A 23,594-nucleotide genomic window follows, 5' to 3' on the forward strand; every position below is an offset into this window, starting at 1 on the left:
GCGGGTTGGTAGCTTTGTAGGTAAGGGTGTTATGAGTGTTAAAAAGGACATGGGGGATGAGCCCCACATGCCTAATTTCAACATGAATCACTTCACTTTCACCCTCACCACTGTATCCTGCTTCCTTTCTACGGGGTGTTCAAAAAGTCTCTCCACAGTGCTGTATGATTGTTCGCTGTGATTGCCATATGCCGCACTGAATATACCGAAATGAAACTCAGTAAAATACAAGTTATTAATTTATTGAATATTCATTTTTACTTACAAATTTTCACATTAAATGTTGAAAGTGTCCCCCCTGTTGTTGAATACACAACTCAATTCGTCTAATCTTGTTTCCAAACACAAGCTGTAAAATTTCTCCTGTAACAGAAGCAGTGAAAGAGGATATTGCAGTTTTCAATTCATCAATGGATTTTGGACAGTTTGTATAGACAGTTGCTTTCGCTGCACCCCAGAAGAAAAAGTTAGGTGGTGTTAGGTCAGGCGATCGTGGAGGCCAAAGTCCCTGTGAAATTATGCAATCACCAAAAACATCAGCAAGCAGTGACATTGAAATGCCATCTTGTTGAAAATAACTGTTCAGTATTTCACTTAACACAAGTTCTCCTATGAATGGGTACAGAAAATCACTGCAGTATCATTGTGCATTGATCATTTCGTTGAAACACCCAGGCAGGCAAACAATCATATGGCACGAGGAGCTAACAATCATACGGCACTGCGGAGAGACTTTTTGAATACCCTGTAGTACACCTGCAATACATATGATACGGATTAACAAGGCTACGTGCACTGCACCTGCGGTATTAGCACAACATAAATCTCAAAATTTACAGTTGTCATAACAAATATTATGAGTCTCAGTAAATTTCCATATTTAAACTATCTTTTTAATAAATATGCCTTCTTAAATAATGGTAATCAGAAGGTGTCTCTACCTCCACATTTCATTCATTTGGATCATCATTGCTTGCGTTAAAATCACTTGGAATCAGAATAATTATTACAACTGATTCCAGAACTAGTGATCACTTTCTATGTGTGACGCTTTAGTTATCTATACAATATTGGTTTTATTTTTGCTGTTATTGCTCGCGTAATAACGCATATACGAAAAGAGCCGCGAAATACCTTTTAGTAATGCTGTGCTAAGAATTTCTTTATAATCATTAATTTTCAACAAAACAGAATATATTGGGTTCTTATTGTTCTGTATCTGGCCTTCTATTAAAGGAACATTTTTGGTTACTGTAACTCACTATAAAAATCAACATATCTTCCCTACTTTATAGTTATTGAAAATGAAAATTACTTTGTTATGAAATACTGATGTTACAGTTCGCAAAGATTGTTCAACATTTTGCAGTGGATTTTTGTTAAGCGTAAAACACCAATAATTACCACGACTAGCACAAGAACATGAGACTATTGTCGGAGAAAAATACGTTTTCACTATAAGGTTTGCCAGACCAGAACTAAGCACAGCAAAATTCCTATTATGTTACGAAGGTAAATTATCTCTTTTGTACTGTTAGCAATATATTATCAGCAGCCCGCGTCAACCTGCAAAACACATCATAAAATCTGCTGCTCTGCTCTGCAAGTCCGGAAGCTGAAAAGGATAATTTTATTTCACTATTACCTTCCCGCTTCTTTGCGGTATGATCAATTTCTTTTAATGCAGTTTGAATGCGCCGCGGCAGCGGCTTGTTCATTCGTAGCGCAGCTCTGCAGCACGGATAATATTTAAATAACTTTTTCAAACATGAGTACGTAATGGCGTACATTGATTCACCATGACAAAAGAAGACTACGTTAGCGTGTACAACTGCGACACAGGCTATCTTACTCCCGTAACTTCAAGAAGAAGACAGAGAAATTAATGCTCATTCTGTATTATTTATACTATTGACATTTTTCATCTTTGTATGGCATTTATCGTCTGTGCGGTTTCAGTACTCGCCGACACAGATATTATCTAAAATAAATAATAATAAAAAAAATACATAATTCCATACAATAACAGAATACGATGCACGATATTTTCTCTTTACTGCAAAATATGTCTTTTGCTAAGGGACGTTACAAACTGGTTGCTCAGTCAGCAATATAATATTTTCTTGCTATAAATTGTTTCTGTTTTGTTTTATGTAATAAAATTAATGTCTTTCCTATGCATTTATTTACTTCTCTTCCAAATAAATCGTTCAGAATTTTTCTCTGTGTATCTTCAGTCTTTAAGAATAATGAACTGACTAGAATATCTTGTGGTTTCAGTTTAGAAATTGCTTTCTGATAACATTATATCACACTTGATTTTAGAAACCTATGTGCCGCCATTACTACACACACACACACACACACACACACACACACACACACACACACACACAGAGAGAGAGACACAGAACTGGTAAGTAGTAGTAAAGCCTTGACGTGTATGAGCAAATGCTTCTGACTAATTAGTAATGAACCTTTGAACGAAGGTATTGTCAATGAGTGGACAAAATTAATCCTGTACAACCAATAAACTGTTGCATTCCAAAATTTGTTAGTGCTACCAATATACCAATCATCTCTTAATTCCTATTACTGAAAGCAAAAATAAATTACTTTCTTACACCAATAAGATACCGAACAATTCTCTCAGTGTGTGCATATTCTATAGCTCTCCACATTGAACTGTAGATTCTGTCAGAGTGTAGCAAATTCCTACACTAAATAATTATTGCAACACTAAACCATAAATAAGTTTATGGAACTGGAACATTAATAAAAATGTCATGAACTATTTAGATCAACCAGGCTCTTCTATGTTGACTGTTCCCCAAGAATAGCTCAAACCCGACTGACTTAATCCCGTGTTAAACCATTTAGGAACCATTTAACAAACAGATGTAGAGTGATGTTATTACTTTTAACAATCACTCAATTTTTATATGGCCTTCAGCTCTACTTCTCGTGGCTGACTGCTATCAAAGTAGTCTTTGCCGCTCAAACTCCTTGCACTTTGTGTGCACTGTAGATAGCTTCTTTGTCACTCGGATATGAATTTTGGCCCCACGTCAGCATTGGTACACTAGAACGTATGGTTTGAAAAGGCACATATGAGCAACATAATACTAACATCAAACACAAATTTAATACATCTTATCTCTTGTCTATAATGGGGCCACTACATCAATATGTTAAAACAAAACAGACTACCATGACAACACTTCAAATAATAAAATTTCATTTTGACCCATTGCAGTTGGGATCTGCTTGAACAATACAACAATGATTGAGGGGGAAGCCATTGAGAGTTTTATAGTCTTGCTCATCAGTATGGAAACAAGAGTCTTCAGATCCATCAAACACTGTATCATTCCAGATGGTAAATGAGAGAGGGTGTTTGCATTGGACTGTTTGGCTGTCGGTCTGTACATGATTTCGTGCAGATAATTTGACAGAATCAAAGACCTGTGTTGCAGCTTCAATGCTGTTCATGGTGGGAATGGTCTGAAAGGAAAGAAAGACAACATTGGTGGCTTGGGGTCTGTTACCAAGTAAAACTTTCTCCCATATACATATTGGTGGAATTTTGTCACACCATAGTTAATAGCTAGCACTTCCTTTTGTACCTGGAAATAATTTCACTGGACTGTGGCCAAGAGCTTGATGCAAAAGCAATCAATCTGTTCATAGGTCCAACTCTGTGTGAAAGCACTGTACTGATCCCATACGAGGATGCGTTGGTCGCTATCATGACTGAATGCATGGAATCAAAATACATTAAACAACTGTCGCTCAACAAATCTTCCTTCAATTTGCTGAAAAGTTGTTTGACACTCCCAAGTCCACACAAAATTAACATTTTTCTTGTGTAATCTATGCAATGGAGCTGCGATTTGCACTGTGTTTAGAATGAAACAAATGTAGTAAATGAGTTTTCCTAGTGCTGCTTGAAATTCACTTGCATTGCAAGGTGCTGGGTCACGGATTGCAGTGAAAAGAGACTGCAAAGGGAGGATTCCCTGAGTGTTGATTACATGGCCTAAGTACTCAATCGTTGCCTGGGGAAAAAAAAAAAAATGAACACTTGTCTTTGTTGCAGTAGAGACCAGCAGCAGAGAGAACGTGGAATAAGCTTATCAGGTTAGAAAGATATTCCTCAGTAGCATGACTTGAAACCACAGCATCTAAATAATTTATATATGAAGGTATTGTAGCAGTCAGCTGTTAAAGATATTGCTGAACAATTACAGACACTGAAGCACAGCTGAAGGGCAAAAATAAAAACTTGAATAACCTCATGTGGGTGTTGACCACAAAAAAATTTGAGATTGCTCGTTCACTGTAGACTGCTGATGTGTGTCCCATAAATTTATTTTAGAAAAGAAGCAACTGGCTTCTAGCTTAGCCAACAGTTCATCAGGTCATGGTAATACAAATGAATCAATCACTGTTTGAGGATTCACTGATGACTTGAAATCAGCATAATATCTTAAATCGGCCAGATGGTTTCCTGGTGAGTACAAGAGGAGATTCCCACTGACAGGCCTCTACTGGAGCGGTTATGCCTATGTCCTACCAGGTTAACAAATGTTCAGCCTCTTGATCTCTAGGTGCCTGAGGGATGTGTCTTACCGAATAAAATCAAAATCACACATTTTATTTCATTGTAATATGAGCCTCAGAATTGTTTGTTCTGCCTAGGCTTTACTGATTTCTGCACAGAATTTTCGAATAGTGTGCTGAGGAACAGAAAAATTTGCAGACAGTACAGTGTACTGAATGTGGAGCTGTAGAAGATCAAAGAATAAACATCAAAAAGGTTTTGACTGTCTTTTGAACACAACTCTGTGAATGAAACTGTCTTTGTAACAGTGCAAAAAGTGCCAGGCAGGCTGCAAACATCAAAAACTGGCTGTTGTAAGCTGAGTGTGTGTCTGTGACGTGTACCATTTAGGCTTTCCCATTAGTTCATATGTGAGTCTGTTCAAAATAGTCACTGAAGCTCCCGTATCTAACAGCATGTGTACATTGCAATTAGCAATCACCAAAGTGACAAAGTTTGTTTGCTTGTTGCTGAACATGAGAACAATTCTGAGACTATTTCAACTGATTTTCACACTTGACTTTACACCGTGACTAGCACTACAAGGCTTTTAAGGTACAACATTGATGTTCATAGACTGATTCTTGGAGTAAGGAACAGATTGCTTGTGTGACTTTTACTTTTGCAAAAACTCTGATTTTACACATGCATGCTTGCCGCACTGAAAACACTGTGCGTCACAACAGAGGCACGCCTGCCACTTGTGTGATGTGTATAACTGAGGGCAAGATTTAAATGCCGCACACCATCTACCTAGCATGCTAGTGATGTTGTCTACGGCGCTACCCTGTGTGTGATTTGGAATTACACAGTGCATGAACTGGGTGCATGACCTGTTTGGTATTGACCCTACTTTGCACTACAAAATGTGAGGAAAGTCAAATTCTAGTGCAGCACTATCATACGAGTCCTGTGACTCGATTAATTCTAACACTTGCTTCAAACTTGGGTCCGGATACTTAAATATATTTTCTTCCGATTCTAGACTTGGGGATATTCTGGGTGATAGCCTCTTGAATCATTGTATCACTGTAAAATCTACCACATTAAACACATAATATTACAATGCCTCATCAGACCTTGTAAATTGGCTACGTGTTGTCTGTAAGTTTGGGAAAGTTGTCTACATGATCCGAAAAACTTTTAACAAACAGCTATCACATTCACTTGTTCATCAAAGTACCTATCTACTGCAGTGATTAAGTCCTCATAGCCTACACTTTTGGGGCAGTCAGTGTGTAAAGGTTACCATGTCAGTCTGTAAACTGTGACTCCTGCTGTTGCCAAAAAGTAGGGTTTTCTGTTCATACCTTGAATATGATGTGCAGTGAAGCGTATGTCAAGCTTAGCATGGTATTCAAACCAGTTTTCCTGCTACGCGTTGAATGTCCAGAACTGTTTAACACAGACAGGCGGTGCATGTTGTGGCGCCGCTTAGGGTGTTGCGAGTGACATTAATAGACTTGTTTGGATTTGCATCATAGAAAGGTCAGAATGTTCTGATACACAAAAAAAGTTAGTATAAATGCAGTTTGATGGGCAAGCACAGTGTTTGTCCAAGAATCTGTAAGAAACACTCACTATCTTTTTTGTCGTAGTGTTGCTGTCTGAGAAATGCACAGATCAGCCAAATAACAGTCAAATGGAGCACCAGCCTTGGTGTCAATGTGGTTTTTATCCTGTAGCGATTCACAGGTTCTAAAGGCAGAAAGCAGAGAATGAGAGACACAACAGGCAGATGAAAATCATTTACTTAACTCCAAGGGCTGCAAGTACACGAGTCCTGGCAGGTCCAGTAATAATACCCAGTGCATCCAAGTCCATAAAGAAAGTCTTTAATCCACTGTAGAACAGACAGAGAGGCTTGAGTACTTGCAGGCATTTTTCACAATACTGAAGGGTGCACAATCCTAGCTGGTGGTGATCTTATCCACTTCGGAAGCAGCACTGCCTGCATAAGCTGAGGAGGGAGTGTCTGTGGGGCGGCCATCAGTTGGCAGTTGCGTGTTGTGTGTGACTGCCTCTGGCTGTGGTACTAAGAATGTCTGGTGCCACCCTATGAATTACGAATAGATACCTGGCGTTTGGTATCTGTGGGTTGAATGATACCACAAAGACATCTATCTGCCTGAGCTTGAGTCGTTCAATATAAGTGAAATAAAGAGTTGCAAGAACAAGAGTGCTATCAAGTCCAGAAACAATATCCAGTGTGTCCAAGTCCATAGGCAAATCTGCAGAATAGACAGATTGCTTGAGTACTTGCAGGCATATGCCTCAATACTGAAGGGTGCATGATGTTAGCTATTGTGTATTTTCAACTCTCGCCAATTACTTGAGAAGAGAGTAAACATGTCACCCCTATCAGTGATGTTCCATTGAGTCTACCAGTATCCACTCTCCAGTTTTTAAATTGGTAGTTTGTTGCAATCCTGACACCAATAATCCTTCAGGGCATTTTCTGTTTCTTTTCCACAGCTGCATTGTACCTAATAGTGATCTCTAAGGAGTATACACTCCAGGGGCCTCATGGTTCTTTTGTGAGTTCATACGTGGTGCACACAAGGCTCTGAACTATTGCAGCCCATTCGTCCTTCCCTGGCTGCATTTCTTTCCCAATGCCTCTTCCTCCCCATCCTTGCTCCTACCCAGCTGCCCCCTCCTTCCACTCTCTTTCTTATCACCTATGTCAACCTGGCTAGCCACCTGGCTTCATGTATTCCATGCTGTATTGTTCCTCTTGCCTTCTCTCTTTCATCCTAAAGCAATTTTGGCCCACCCTTTGGAGCTTGACCTCCACTTCTAAATGTCCCGTCTGTGGTGTGAGCCATTTGGGAAAGAGCTCCCTCCCTAGCGTCTATGTCGTGGATTCCTCTCCTCCCCTTCCTTTCCCCTCTTCCTCCCCCGCCGTAGCCCCCCCACTAGGTCACCAGCAAGTGTAGCCAGCCTATGTAGCGAGACTGTACCCATCTGGCTGAGCCCCCTGACAACAGAGGGATCACATTTCTGATACCTGAGCTGTTGCCACCCCACAAATGCCAAGGAGTCATTGCTTATCATCCCAGAGCATCGGAACTCCTGGCAATGGTTGCCATGCCAGACAAGCCTTGTTTTGGTTGTGTGGAACCCATGGGGGGATAGCCCCTGGTCAGAGGGGCCCCGTATCGGGGAAGATGCTTTGTGCATGAAGCATAAAGGGCTAAAAATTTTGCCATTCTCAAATGGTCATCTCTTTTAATGGTAATAGATCATTGAATGGTGCTTCTTATGACCTTACAGCCTTCTCTTCCCTGGCTTCACCGTGCGAGGAGGGCCAGGCTCGCCAGCTTGGTATGAAACACTTTCCCCACTACCTGGTCTGAATAAGGACAGAGAGGGAAACCTTCACTTCTGCAAAGCCTCTTTTTTTTTTAGAATATCAAGGCCAAGTTTGGTGGAGTGGAGTCTCTCAGTAAGATGTGGTTTGGCTCCCTGGTGATCAAAGCTGCTGCTGCCTCCCAGTCTGCAGCTCTTCATTCTTTTGATCGTCTTGGTGCCATCCCAGTGTCTTATTACCCCTTCCCAGTCTCTGAGTATGGTCCAGGGAGAGATTTTTCATGGGAACCTCGTCCTTCAAACTGATGAACTCTAAGCTGATCTCAAACACTGCCGCATTCATTTTGTTCAACATGTGCAGGAAATATTCTGGCTTTTGAGGGAGATATCATCCCAGAGGAGGTCAAAGTTATGTGTTACCGGTGTGATGTGGAGCCATATGTCCTGCCACCCAATGAAGTGCTTTTCTGTGCTTGCTTTTTGGGCACGTCTTCCCAGTGTACGGCAGACGCTCTATGTGGTGACTGGACACCCACCCCATGGAGGAAGCCCCTGTGTTCTGCCACCCATGTGTGTAAATTGTCATGGCCCTAACTCTATGCTCGTCAGACTGCCAGAATTACAAGAAAGGAAAGAAAATACAGGAGTATAAGTTCCTGGGCCGTCTATCGTACATTGAGGGATGTCAAAAATGTGACAGACTCCACCTTGTGTTGATGTCTTCTACTTTTGCCACTGTTACATCCTTTCCCTCGCCAACCACTTCCTTAACCCAGTCCTGCCCCCTCTCCTCTCCCCCACCCCTGCGGTCTCCACATCCTCTCCTCCGGATGCTAATCCCCCACCGTACCCAAAGAAGTGGCCCCCCCTTCTTGATGAGACTCCCTCGCAGGACCCCTCTCCTCCATCGTGTCCTAATCCGTAGGCCTGCTAGCACAACTTGGCCATGGGATGTATAGTCCGTACGCAAGGTCACCAGCTGTCTTTCAGTTCCAGATCTTGCAGAAGCCTACTCTTCCTCTGTGCTCTGCCCTCCTCAGCCTCCAGGAGAGGAGAAGAAGAAACATAAGTCCCAGGACAAGGCCCCCACCCCTCAGTGCCCCCTGGAGGTACTTACTATCACCCCCCTCGCAACCTCAGTCTGACATCTTGTATATGGATGTCACCCCATCATTGTTGGTGACGGATGGTGACACAGTGGCGTGATTGGGTCCAACGCTTTTGCCACCCATTTGTATATTGCTTTATGATCATTCAGTGGAACTGTAATGGCTACTACCATAACCTCCCAGAGTTGCAGTCCCTTATTGCCTTTTACTTGGCTGCCTATGTCATTCTCCAGAAAACTCATTTTATTGGTGCTCACTCACTTTCTCTTTGTGGATTCCATGCTGTTGGAACCGGCTTGGCCCTTTGAGGGCTTCCGGTGGCATTTGCATTTTGGCAAAACCATGCGGCAGGCCCTTGGTTGCCATGAAAACACTTTAGTGGCACGACACAGGCAGCTCTACGTCATGATTTGCACATGTCAAACCGCTGCCGCCTGCTACGCTGTATGTCCACTCCGCCAATCGCAGAATGCACTGAGCGTGACGGCCGGTACGGAACCCCTGGCTGCACGAACTTTCACCGAAGTGCTGGGGCGGTCACGACGGCAGCCACGAAGTACTTATTATCCAATTTCAAGGAAACTATATGGTGAAAAAAATTGATTCTTCTGCATCTTACAGGTCGATACCTTTGCTCGATGAAGGACTGAATTTCTTTTTGTTATTCATAGTGGTTGCTTTCTGTCTCACTTTTATGTAAACAATTACACGAATTTTATTGAGTGTGCAGAGGTAAAAATGCATGCCTGGACTTAGCATATAGTTCATTTTAGGTATACATTACTGCATAAGAAATTTAGCCAACATTCTGAAATTGTTTTTAAATTTGAGAGCAGAACAATAGCTATCACCTTTCTTGAGATATTGAATGACAAGGGCAGACAGGCTGCGCGGTGTTCACATGCGGGTTGCTCACGATGCGACCAATACTTTGCCTTGCTTGTCGGAAATCATGTGGTTGTATCAGCCCCAAATTTCATGAATGGTTGAAGAAATCGAAATGTGGTTTTTTGAAAATGATAGCTCGTAAAGTGTCATGTATTTCATCGCATGATAAGCATGCAAAATTTATTTATCTATCGAGATGTGAAAGTAACTACAGTTTCTCATAATGGATTGATGATTTTTTAAAATGGCATTTAATAACATCTGAAATGAGAGTTACAGTGACATGGAACATATTAATATTTACAATATTCTATATTGATCTACAGAAGTTAAACTGAAACTAATTTGCTGTTATGTAATTTGCTAAGTATCTGCAGCTATTGATTATTTCATTTTGTAAGTAACAAACGCTTATCATGCTGCAATATACTTTAATTGCTCAAGATGTGTTTCATCTTTTACTTTGAGACATCTTCGGTAGCTCAGATGGTAGAGCACTTGCCCGCGAAAGGCAAAGGTCCCGAGTTCAAGTCTCGGTCGGGCACACAGTTTTAATCCGGCTTTAAATCAGTTATTCGTAAAATATCTGCAGCTTGTGACAGAAGAATAATTGTTCTCCACACCAATTAATGCAAAGAACATGAAAATTGTGAAGAAAAAAGTTTTTAACGTGAAAATCAGCTTATGTCTCGTAAGTGAAGTTATAGTGCAACCACATGAAAGGAAACGCAGATGCCAGCCAAATACTCAATTAACTGCAAGTAATCACTTATTCACGTACAAAAAAGGACTTGAACTGTTTCATAATCTACAAATACCGCGAAGATTCCACTGGAAAATTATGTGAATAGTCTTCAATATCCATGAAGTCTCATTGATCCCCGTCTTGCAAGTAGTTATGAAGGACCAGTCATTATTGGTTTGACAGTTACCACTTTAGGCATTATAATGGAATTGCAGATTCCATATTTGGTTGCCAAAATGATGTATTTATTTTTTGATTAACCTGCTTTCTCCGACACAAACAGTAACTAAAAATAGTTTCATATCACGTTACTGCACTCTTTAATATGCCTGAGAATGGTCGCATGGTATTTGAAGTCAGCAGAAAAGCCTCCACTGCACAAAAAACGTATGGCAGCATATGTACAACTGCATTATGATAAATGTGCCATCGATGATTTCTGTGTAGTTGGAGAACTGCCACTGCATTCGAAAGTCATGGATAATATGTAACCAATCATTGGTTGTTGTTTCACAAAGGAATATGTGCCTTATGGAAAGTGCTACAAATGGAAGGGTGACCAAAACAGTAATTCAACTTTATCATTTGCTGACAGTCGCCATAAGAAAACTGCTTTCAAGTTTTTTAACTTTTCCTTAACATAAGGCTGTTTGCAGAGAGTAATAGACATACATACACAAATACATCACAAGTGTATGTGCTGACTGCTATATTAAACAAATATTCTGGCAATAAATATGCAACTGACCTACCTAATGAAAGGTAAGTGTTATTTGCTGTTGGGCTGCATTAACAATAAATATAATTCGTCTTTGTGTTGATGCAGTGTTCCACAGTAGTCTATCCTGTGTAGGCCTCTTCATCTTCACATAACTACTGCATCCTACACCCATTCTAATCTGCTTACCGTTGGCAAGCCTTGGTCTCTCTCTACAACTTAGCCTCCATTACCAAACTGACAATTCCTTGATGCCTCATAATATATCCTGTCAACTGTCCCCTTTTTTAGACAAGTTGTGTCGTAATTTCCTCTTATTTAGTTACACAATCTTCATATCTTTATCTTCAGCATTCTTCTTTATCACTAAGTTTTGAAGGCATCGATTGTCTTCTTGACAGAACTCTTCATCGTCCATGTTTTCACTTACATACAAGGCTACGTTCCACACAAATACTTTTGTAAAATACTATCCAATCATTAAAATTTATATTTGATGCGAAAAAATTTTCTTTTTCAGAAACACTTTCCTTGCTGTTGACAGTCTTCATTTTAAATCCTCTCTACTTCTGCCTTCTCAATTACTGCTTTTCTTTCAAGTCATTGGAGTCTTAGAAATGCAGTTTGGTTTCTGTACAAGTTGTAGATAATCATGTGTATAATGTGTATGTATATGGACTGATACATATTGGTAAATGTGTTACCTATCTAGTACTGCGCACTTTGCTTATCGAGAATAGGCACTCCAAAATATGCTACTGGTGACAATTCACGTTTCTTATAATAAAAAAACTGGTAAATTTATGAAGAATTACATTGAGGAAACATTCACATTGTTAGGAGTAAATTCCCATGTTTTAATAAGATTTCATTTACCACTGACCAAGGTAATAGTACATGGAAGGCATTGCAATACTTTCAGCATTATGCATGCATTACACATTTTGAACACAGTCCTGAAACTCGTGTTGGATGACGATTATTAGATAAATGGGCTTGGAGTGGTTTATCCCACAACTTACGCTGCTAGTGTTTGTTTCATGAAGAAAACTGGTGATGTGAATTCGATATAGAAAGTTTGAAGCAAGAAATGGAGAGTAAGTGGAACAACTTGGTTAGAATTCTACAGTATGTAAAGGCAGTATGACAGAATTGGGGACCTACTTCCGGAGAGAGACGTGTCTGAAAAACTTGCAGGTTACAACAATGGTACTGTGAAAGAACTGGTAATATTTTTAGAGCTATTCAAAGATGCAATAAGAATGCTGGAAGGTAACAAGTTTCCATCAGTTCAGTTTGTTTTGTTATGGGTGCACAAACTGAAAAGTCATTGTAATACAGGGCCTGAAAATGCAGAGGTACATACGGTTAAATTACTGTAGACACACCGTGTATCCAGTAGTGAAAATTGCTCTTAATTGCAAAACGCCAGTTTCAGTGTCATCTGCATTTGGCAGTAAAATAGAATGGTCATATTATCCTCTATTAACTGTAGATAGTACTAGTGCTGAAACATTGTTATCTCCAGCCTGCAAATGAGAAAGACGAAATTTTGATATTGTACAGAATAGTGCCTAAAGGAAAATTGAAGAGACCTTTGGAGAAAAGAGACCACTTGTATGAACATCAAGAGCTCAGATGGAAAACCAGTTCTAAGCAAAGAAGGGAAAGCAGAAAGGTGGAAGGAGTATATAGAGGGTCTATACAAGGGCGATGTACTTGAGGACAATATTATGGAAATGGAAGAGCATGTAAATGAAGATGAAATGGGAGATGCGATACTGCGTGAAGAGTTTGACAGAGCATTGAAAGACCTGAGCCGAAACAAGGCCCCGGGAGTAGACAACATTCCACTAGAACTACTGACTGCCTTGGGAGAGCCAGTCCTGACAAAACTCTACCATCTGGTGAGCAAGATATATGAGGCAGGCAAAATACCCTCAGACTTCAAGAAGAATATAATAATTCCAATCCCAAAGAAAGCGGGTGTTGACAGATGTGAAAATTACCGAACTGTCAGTTTAATAAGTCATGGCTGCAAAATACTAATGCGAATTCTTTACAGACGAATGGAAAAACTGGTAGACGCCGACCTCTGGGAAGGTTAGTTTGGATTCTGTAGAAATATTGGAACACGTAAGGCAATACTGACCTTAAGACTTATCTTAGAAAATATATTAAGAAAAAGGCAAACCTACATTTCTAGCATTTGTAGAGTTGGAGAAAGCCTTTGACAATGTTGACTGGAATACTCTTTCAAATTCTGAAGGTGGCAGGGGTAAAATACAGGGAGCGAAAGGCTATTTACAATTTGTACAGAAACCAGATGGCAGTTATAAGAGTGGAGGGGTGTGAAAGGGAAGCAGTGGTTGGGAAGGGAGTGAGGCAGGGTTGTAGCCTATCCCTGATGTTATTCAATCTGTATATTGAGCAAGCTGTAAAGAAAACAAAAGAAAAATTCGGAGTAGGTATTAAAATCCATGGAGAAGAAATAAAAACTTTGAGGTTCGCCGATGACATTGTAATTCTGTCAGAGACAGCAGGCGACTTGGAAGAGCAGTTGGATGGAATGGACAGTGTCTTGAAAGGAGGGTATAAGATGAACGTCAACAAAAGCAAAACGAGGATAATGGAATGTAGTCTAATTAAGTCGGGTGATGCTGAGGGAATTAGATTAGGAAATGAGACACTTAAAGTAGTATAGGAGTTTTGCTATTTGGGGAGCAAAATAACTGATGATGGTCGAAGTAGAGAGGACATAAAATGTAGACTGGCAATGGCAAGGAAAGAGTTTCTGAAGAAGAGAAATTTGTTAGCATCGAGTATAGATTTAAGTGTCAGGAAGTCGTTTCTGAAAGTATTTGTATGGAGTGTAGCCATGTATGGAAGTGAAACATGGACGATAAATAGTTTGGACAAGAAGAGAATAGAAGCTTTCGAAATGTGGTGCTACAGAAGAATGCTGGAGATTAGATTTGGTAGATCACATAACTAATGAGGGGGTATTGACTGGAATTGGGGAGAAGAGGAGTTGTGGCACAACTTGACAAGAAGAAGGGACCGGTTGGTAGAATGTGTTCTGAGGAATCAATGGATTGGAGGGCAGCGTGGAGGGTAAAAATCGTAGAGGGAGACCAAGAGTTGAGTACCCTAAGCAGATTCAGAAGGATGTGGGTTGCAGTAAGTACTGGGAGATGAAGCAGCTTGCACAGGATAGAGTAGCATGGGGAGCTGCATCAAACCAGTCTCAGGACAGAAGACCACAACCACAACAGCAACAACAACAACAGAATAGTAACAATTCAGTGGTCACACTTCCGATTATTGGAAATGGTGTCTGTTTCTGACAGAAATGAGACATTAAATACTGTGTGCCAAATTTGTGATGAAATATTAGTGTCAGAGGGAAACATTTCCTAATCTAATTCCCTCAGCATCACCCGACTTAATTAGACTACATTCCATTATCCTCGTTTTGCTTTTGTTGACGTTCATCTTATACCCTCCTTTCAAGACACTGTCCATTCCATCCAACTGCTCTTCCAAGTCGCCTGCTGTCTCTGACAGAATTACAATGTCATCGGCGAACCTCAAAGTTTTTATTTCTTCTCCATGGATTTTAATACCTACTCCGAATTTTTCTTTTGTTTTCTTTACAGCTTGCTCAATATACAGATTGAATAACATCAGGGATAGGCTACAACCCTGCCTCACTCCCTTCCCAACCACTGCTTCCCTTTCACACCCCTCCACTCTTATAACTGCCATCTGGTTCAGATATATATATATATATATATATATATATATATATATATATATATATATATATATATATAGGGAAACATTCCACGTAGGAAAAATATATCTAAAAACAAAGATGATGTGACTTACCAAATGAAAGTGCTGGCAGGTCGACAGACAAACACAAACATACACACAGAATTCAAGCTTTCGCAACAAACTGTTGCCTCGTCAGGAAAGAGGGAAGGAGAGGGAAAGACGAAAGGATGTGGGTTTTAAGGAAGAGGGTAAGGAGTCATTCCAATCCCGGGAGCAGAAAGACTTACCTTAGGGGGAAAAAAGGATGGGTTTACACTCGCACACACACACATATCCATCCACACATACACAGACATAAGCAGACATATTTAAAGACAGAGTTTGGGCAGAGATGTCAGTCGAGGCAGAAGTGCAGAGGCAAAGATGTTGTTGAATGACAGGTGAGGTATGAGTGGCGGCAACTTGAAATTAGCGGAGATTGAGGCCTGGTGGATAACGGGAAGAGAGGATATATTGAAGAGCAAGTTCCCATCTCCGGAGTTCGGATAGGTTGGTGTTAGTGGGAAGTTTCCCACTAACACCAACCTATCCGAACTCCGGAGATGGGAACTTGCTCTTCAGTATATCCTCTCTTCCCGTTATCCACCAGGCCTCAATCTCCGCTAATTTCAAGTTGCCGCCACTCATACCTCACCTGTCATTCAACAACATCTTTGCCTCTGCACTTCTGCCTCGACTGACATCTCTGCCCAAACTCTTTGTCTTTAAATATGTCTGCTTGTGTCTGTATATGTGTGGATGGATATGTGTGTGTGTGTGTGTGTGTGTGTGTGTGTGTGTGTGTGTGTGTGTGTGTGCGAGTGTAAACCCATCCTTTTTTCCCCCTAAGGCAAGTCTTTCCGCTCCCGGGATTGGAATGACTCCTTACCCTCTCCCTTAAAACCCACATCCTTTCGTCCTTCCCTCTCTTTCCTGACGAGGCAACAGTTTGTTGCGAAAGCTTGAATTTTGTGTGTGTTTGTGTTTGTTTGTGTGTCTATCGACCTGCCAGCGCTTTCGTTCGGTAAGTCACATCATCTTTGTTTTTAGATATACTTGTAAATATTTATTTATGACCGTTGAGAGCGTGTCAGCAGCACTCAGCAGCCCAAAAAAAAAAAAAAAAAAAATGAAGTGTCTGTTATCGGAGTGACTAGATTGTGAGTCACATGAACCTAAATCTGCCGATAAAGTTGACTTGTATTTAACCTGAACGGGTTGTTGCAACGACGAAGATCCGCTTGAGACGAGAAAGCGTAAATTTAGTCTCCTTTTTTTCCTCCCATATCAAATTTAGCTAGAAGAATGTTTTACGTCCCTCCCTCAAATGTAATAGTGAAAGAAATTTCAGTGTGGTTTGGAAAATTATCTCGGATGGGTGAAGCAAACTTGATCCGAATCGAGTTGATGCGTTGTAATTATGCCAACAGGAAATAATTTGGGGATAATTTTGTTCTTGTTAGATTTGTAATTTGTTAGGTGGTCAAGTTCACATGTGTACATATGAATCAATAAAGCAAATGGTATTATAAAAAACAGCAGTGTGACTTTTCATTATGAGACCAATGAAAGTAGGTAGCCACATAGTTTTCTGTGAAACTCCAGATTGTTTCCAAATTTTCATTATTGCATAAAACATGCTATTTTTCCTTATGGATCACAGCAGTATCACTATTAGGCGCTACCACCCAGGAGTATGCATCTACAGATAACTAAAGTGATGTGAGTGTAGATCCATCAGCTGGTGGGGGGTATGTCAGAAACGGCACCAGCCTGGAGACACACAGAGCTGCTACTGAAACGGTTGCTACAGCAGCGTAACAAGCGCGCCAAACTGAGCGGACCTTGCCCTCCCCGCGGCACCTCATTCAACCACAGCCTGTCTGCTTCAAGTGTTCGTACTCAGGTGAGCCGTGACTGAGCACGATGGGTTCAAGCGAGTAAGAGTGAGCAAAATGCCCTATTTGCAGACCTCTGCTTGCCTCCACTCTGGTCAGGTTCTCCCCGTCTGTTCCCTCCATTTTGTCTGGTCTGTTGTGCTGTTTGTTTGCTTTATTCTTGTCTTCTTCCCTTGGTGTTGTCCTTGTTGTATCGTGATAATGGTATGGGGTGGGTGCCTAGACGGGTCAGTGACGGTACTGGTGCCCCGCTGTGCATAGTGTTTGTGGGGCACCTCATCTCTCCCCATTTCCACCCCTCACCCCTCCTGTTCTTTTCTCTTCCTGCTGCACTGTTTGCATGTTACCCCTACCCCTCGACTGGACTACACTGCTTGCGTTGTTCCTCCCTCCATATCTGCTGGCTTAGATCATGGGACGGATGACCTCACTCCCACAAATCGACTAACAGGCCAAATCTAATGGGTATATTCAGAGAACTTGATCTATTCATCCATGGCAGTAGTTCTGTGTTGCTTGATGAACAGTCAGCACACTGTTTTCTGGCTCCAAACCTGACTCACAGTGAGTAGTGCTCTGTGATGGACTTACGTGGCAGACTGTAGTAGCCTAACATTCTACGTGCCTATATTTGATGCCTTGTACACTATGTTAGAGGCCTTGTTCACTATTGCTGATGTGTGTTAACTGTAATGAAGGTGCTGCTGCAGTATTTATTTGTACCCCAACCTGTCATCTTTCTAGCTATGAAACTCTTGTGTAATGCGAGTGTTGCATTTGGAGTTACCGATAATCAGCGTGTAGCATGAGTGTTGGACTGGGAAATCGATTACGAAGACGTTGGCCATGATTTACCAAGTGTTCAGGGATGAAAGTGTGTCACAAACTGCAATTTTTAAGTGGTTCAAGCTTTTCAGAGGTGGTAGAGAGAGTGGGGTCGGCGAGCCTCGTGGTGGACAGCTGTTGACATCAAGACTGACTAAAACGTGGAATGTGTGTGTGTGTTAGTGTTTAATTCAGACTGTCGGTTAAGTGTGTGCATGATTGCTGATGCAATTGGCATTGATAAGATAACAGTGTACACTAGCCAGCCACCAGGCCAGCCATCGCCGGAATCTGTAAATTGCATCACACTAATGCACCCACGCCTGATCGAGAAGTCACCGGCTACCTGACAAATTGCATCATGACAATTCACCAGTCCTCCCTCGAAGGACATCACTGTGAGAGCCTAAGTTTCATCAAAGAAGCATGCATGCTTACCTTTAAGGACCTTCTGGAGTCGGCACACCAGAACACCTTCGAGTCGAGGGAAAGCTGCTGGTGAAATGTGTCGATGCTCGAGGGCTATAGTTTGAAGAATTTTGAGGCATTGTTGCAGTATCTCAAATAAATCTGTTTTTCCAAAACTTTTCCCTGACTCTTTTTGTATAAACCCTGTACGTAATTTTATGTGGAGCAGTTAACATTTCGAAACCATAGTTTCTTCCAGTGTGTAAATGTCCAAGTATCTTATGGGAACACTGCCAGGTGTGCACCTGTCGAAATATTGGCAGTTGTGGAAGATGTCACTGGCCGCATTCCCGTAAGTTATTTGAACAGTTAATAGTTTGTTTCCTTTACACCACTTCCTTGTCCACTCCCGTGCAGTACAAGAACTGTCCTCTAGAGCGGCTCCTCATGTTGCTAGAACTTTGCATTTCAAGTACATAGAGCCAGGCAGGTGACATAACTTTTGATTTCTGACAGGTGGACATGCTGCAGTCAGCCGGTAAGTTAAAGAAGCTGTGTGGCGTACTGCGCGTGGCAACAGAGCGCCTGCCACTGAGTGCTGAGCTGTGGCACCTCCGCCTGCGGCTGCACTTGGCGCGCAACGAGGAGGACCAGGCGATCGCAGTGTTCCGCGATGCGGTCAGCCACTTGGGCACACGCGAGGCGGCGGCCTTGCCACTCTGGAAGGTGCTGCTGCAGTACTACCAGACAAAGAGCATGGCGCGCGTCGAGGAGGTGTTCCAGAATGCTGTGTCCCAGCAGGACAGCCCTGTCGCTGTCGCCCTCAAGCCACTGTACCTCGAGTGGCTGGTGCTGGTCAAAGGCAAGTGCTGCTCTGGTGGTCAAATTGTCGGATTGAGGTCTACCAGTGATCACTTTCTCTAAGAGTGCGGTTATTTGGTCTGAGGTTGCAGTTTGTAGCTTCATTTGATGTCTCGGGTCACCATAAATGATTGAATAATAAACAAAAACTTTACCTTATTACTAGCCTCCAGTTCAAAATAAAAACATTTATGCTCCACCTCAGTGTGTCAGTCATCATTGTATTGACCGTACTATTACTCAGATAGTAAGATCCACAGTACCATCAGAAATGGTCAACCAAAGCACCACTTGTTACTCCCGCCACTCAGCAGTAACTGTCATAACTCACCAAAAAACTGCCTATCTTCTGATGAGGCAGTTTCGTTTATAATTGTCATGTGTAACAGCATTCCTATGTCATCAGCCGAGCCATATGTCTGAATTACAAAGTATCTTTTAAATCTAATTATTATTTATACAATTTCACATGGCACTGGAGGCCAATTTTAATCAGCATACAGTAAATCGATATAGAATTTAGGTGTCCTCACAGGTGGTATGATGTGGGAATAGAAGAGCTAAAAGCATTCCATACACGAGAGTCACTAAAATGCCTAAATAAAAATAGTACATGATATGTTTGCTATGTGTATCAAATGATTGCATTTGATTAGTAGATTACAAAGCTGGAATCAAATTTTGCCACGGCAAAGTATTTTGTCTGTTCTCCTTGCATTTTTATTGGTATTTTGTGTAACCTTCTCGCTGCTGTTGATATTTATACACGTCCTTTTACACTGCTCTCCAGGTACTGTGAATAGGTATATGTGCACTGCTTGGGTTTTCCTAGAGTACTATAGACGTTAGTACGTGTCCTGAGCCGCCGACCTCTCACTGCTGCATACTAGTTACTTCTGTAAAAGTTTAGAGTCTTCATCATACAATATAAGTGCCTCATTGCTTGCTATCATTAGCAAAAAAACATCTTCTTGATATCTCGAATTGTTTATGAGGTATGACAATTCTTATGACCACATTACTAGCGATGTGGAAGGACGTGGATGGTTACATCACTCGCGACCGTTCTTTGGTTATAAAACCCAATAACTCGAGAACAAAATGAGCTATCATTCTGCTCTCAGTTTTAAATAAAATTTTGAAATCTTATCTACATTTCATTCGCCGAAAAATACAATTTAAAGTCAACTGTATGCAAAGTCTGTGCAAAGCATTTTTGCAAACTCTTTAAAATTGCTTGCAATGTTTTACTTAATTTGATGCAGTGCAATATGACAGATAACAGAAAGAAATTCGGTTCTTTATCATGTGAAGATATCAGACTGTAAGATCTGCAGAAATCAAATTTTTTTCACCCAATAGATTCCAAAAAAAGAGATATAAGTATTGCATATTGGCCAGAATGCCATCTCCTAGCACAGGCACCCATGTTTGGCGAGCAGAAAAACCATAACAAAAACAGTCTTCAGCACAGAATGCAGGAAGCATGTCTATAGCAGCGAAAAGGTTAATAAAGCACCAAAAAGTAGTTGAACAATGCTCTTGTATGAGGCTGTTTGTGTGTTAGTTTAAGATAAGCAAATATCCGACCATTTGAAGCAGTTGGATATATACGGATCAACTGCTCTTAAATCCTGTCAGCTCATACTTGGGAATTCTGTGGTTTCCACATATTTTGGCTGCTCGAGGAAGCTTTTGGTGGCTAGCCTGTCTTTACTGAGGCAGAGGTGCAATAGTGTGTGCTGTTGACTTCAGGTATGTCCTTGCTCTCTCCCTCTCTTTCTCGCTCTGAAAAAATTGGTAGCCAGGTCATAAAATTGTATCAGTGAAATGAGTGAGTATGTAGAAAAGTTCCAAGACAGTAAATTTGAATTAATTTTCAATTTCAGAAATTTTGTTACAAAACTTTCAGGTATGTTGGATCCATCTTTGTACTAGAAAAGTAGCAGTTAGTACTGGTAGCGATTGCTGCGGCGGCAGTATTAGTAGTAATATTATAATTGAGTGCCCTCAACATTTGTTTCCTGCCATTTATAAGAAATGTGATCAAAGCATATGAAATGAGTAGTCACATACCCTTTCACTTTCAGTTAGTTTGTTGAAAGGGGGAAGAGCAGGAGAGAGAGAGAGAGAGAGAGAGAGAGAGAGAGAGAGAGAATATGTTGGGCACAGACTGAGCTCTGGGCAGTGTAATTTCCTTTCTGTGTGAATAATTGCATGATTTTTTCTCGTTGGCAGGAATTGTGGCAGCTCGCAAGATGTATGAAAAGTTGAGTGTGCAGCCTCCATTGTGCCTTGAAATGCACAGCAAGATGGCTGCATTGGAGTGCAGGGTCCCAGAGGTCAACTTCAAGCATGTCCGCCGCTGCTATGAGCTCGCCTGCGAGCAGTTTGGAAAAAACAATACAGGTATGCACATGCAATGTTGTAGCCATAGGCACTGGCTTGCAGGTGTGTTTGTCATTCAACACTACACATGATCATAGCACTGCATGTCAGAAGTGCCGCAGGAGATTGTGTTTGTGCCATTTGTCTTCAGTTTTTGGTCTTACCCTACATCATTTGTTTTGTTTTTGATTTTTGTCCAGAGCCTTCCTTTTTTCTCGATTTTGTTACACTGTTGTCATCTCTCACAACTTTGTTTTCTACTTACTTCTTTCACTCATTTTCATTGTGTCTGACTTTTCAGCTCCATTCCACGTAAAATCTGCCCTGATAATTTAAAATTGAGGTCCATTCTTGACTTTCGGCCATTAACTGTCATATTCGCCTGTTGTGTACCTTAAATGGGGGTTTTGGTAACTTCCCTTCTGGTAATTTGTATTTCTATTCATCCATCCATGGACAGTCTTCATTTTACAGTTGTCATCAAAAGTATATGTAGTTTTAAATACACAAATACTTAACATGCACACATTTCAAATAGCAAGAGAGTGCGTATGTGCCCCCCCCCCCCCCCCCCCCCCACACACACACACACACAAAATGACCAAATGTGTTACAATTTGAATCGTTTGTCACTATTCTGTTGTACACTGGCTCTCGAACATGTCAGTTAATTGACATCAAATGAACATTTCTCCAAATGATTTACATGTATTTTAAAGTAATCCTTAAAATTATAACAACATTTATTAAAGAAGTAGGTTTTTACAGCTTTTTGGAAGGCATGAAAGTCTTTGGTCTTTGTACATGTCTGTTGTCAGGGTGTATATGCCCCAGGATATCTCGGAACAACCTGGGTATCTGGAAAACCCAGGGATTTTTTTAAAATTCAGTGAGTTTTTCATGGTTTTAGTTTATAGTTGAATTTTTGTAGTTTTGACTGGTAAGAGCTGATACTCTTACAAAGAATTTTACTTTAGCTGACTACTGCAAAATAATACTGCAGCAATGAATCATATACAAGAGAGAAAACACAATAATGAAACTTAAGATGCAAAGAAAATGCTCCATTTACAACCACAAACACAGTGCACATACAAATGTCTGTCCACAGCAAAATATGTAAAAGGTTTCACGAGCTGCGAAATGGACGTGAATAAAACAGTGACACGAATATAGAATAAATTTTCTTTACTTTATGTCTATGGTCACAAATTTTTTGCCAGCAGACTACCAGTTTCAGTCTGTATTGACCATCTTCAGATCTGCAGCAAAATATGGGAAAACATAAATACACTAGCAAATTGTCTACTGCTTAAAACAATAAAATAGACCATAATGAAAAGTACTACTGATATACATATACATTTATCCACTTTAAGAATCAAGAGGCATACCTGTTTTATAAAAACATGTCCTAGCGTACTGCAGCCATAGTGGTATCATCAAATGTTAAACGCAAAATCAGCACCAGCATCGTCAAATATATATAAAAATAACAGTATATGCAAGAGTCATCTTGTCAGTGGCAATACTGTTCAAATCAAACGGCTGTACAGTTGCCACAAGATGTTTGTGTTGCAAGTTCACCAGATGTCACTACTGTAGGCATACACACATTCTTCAAAGATTAATTGAACAACATAAAATAAAGGGGGGGATACAATCGGTAAAGTTTGTAATGGACTTATAAGGTAAGAGAGGCATTACAGTAATAAAAAGCGATGAAATAAAACGTGACAAAAATTAGACTGTTACAAAGAGGAAGAATTAAGAGACAGTAATTGACATATGCTCAAGTTCCAATATTATAAATAATGACATAAATAATAAACGGCTTTTATAGTGCACAGAATAAAGTAAAACTATAAAACAAATAGCTAAAGAAGCCACAATGAAAGAAAACAGACTGCTGTACATAATCAGCGCCCTCTGTTACACTAATGCCAGAATTATGCATAGGGGAGAAGTGGTTAGAGGAATGTGGCCATCAGAGGGCACCTAAAGTGCATGAACAAGATTA

At 40.7% G+C, this 23,594-nt stretch overlaps 1 protein-coding gene across 1 annotated transcript in view; it reads left to right on the plus strand.

The window, feature by feature from the left end:
* The window catches only part of LOC126253348 (U3 small nucleolar RNA-associated protein 6 homolog), a 130,004-nt gene that overhangs the window by 86,335 nt on the left and 20,075 nt on the right, over window positions 1-23,594 (plus strand). The window contains exons 9-10 of the mRNA XM_049954618.1: window positions 18,842-19,187; window positions 21,425-21,595. Coding sequence (XP_049810575.1) covers window positions 18,842-19,187; window positions 21,425-21,595 — 517 coding nt within the window. The remainder of the gene's footprint in view (window positions 1-18,841; window positions 19,188-21,424; window positions 21,596-23,594) is intronic.

The sequence above is a fragment of the Schistocerca nitens genome, chromosome 4 (assembly GCF_023898315.1).
Source record: "Schistocerca nitens isolate TAMUIC-IGC-003100 chromosome 4, iqSchNite1.1, whole genome shotgun sequence".
In the NCBI taxonomy this organism is placed as follows: Eukaryota; Metazoa; Arthropoda; class Insecta; order Orthoptera; family Acrididae; genus Schistocerca; species Schistocerca nitens.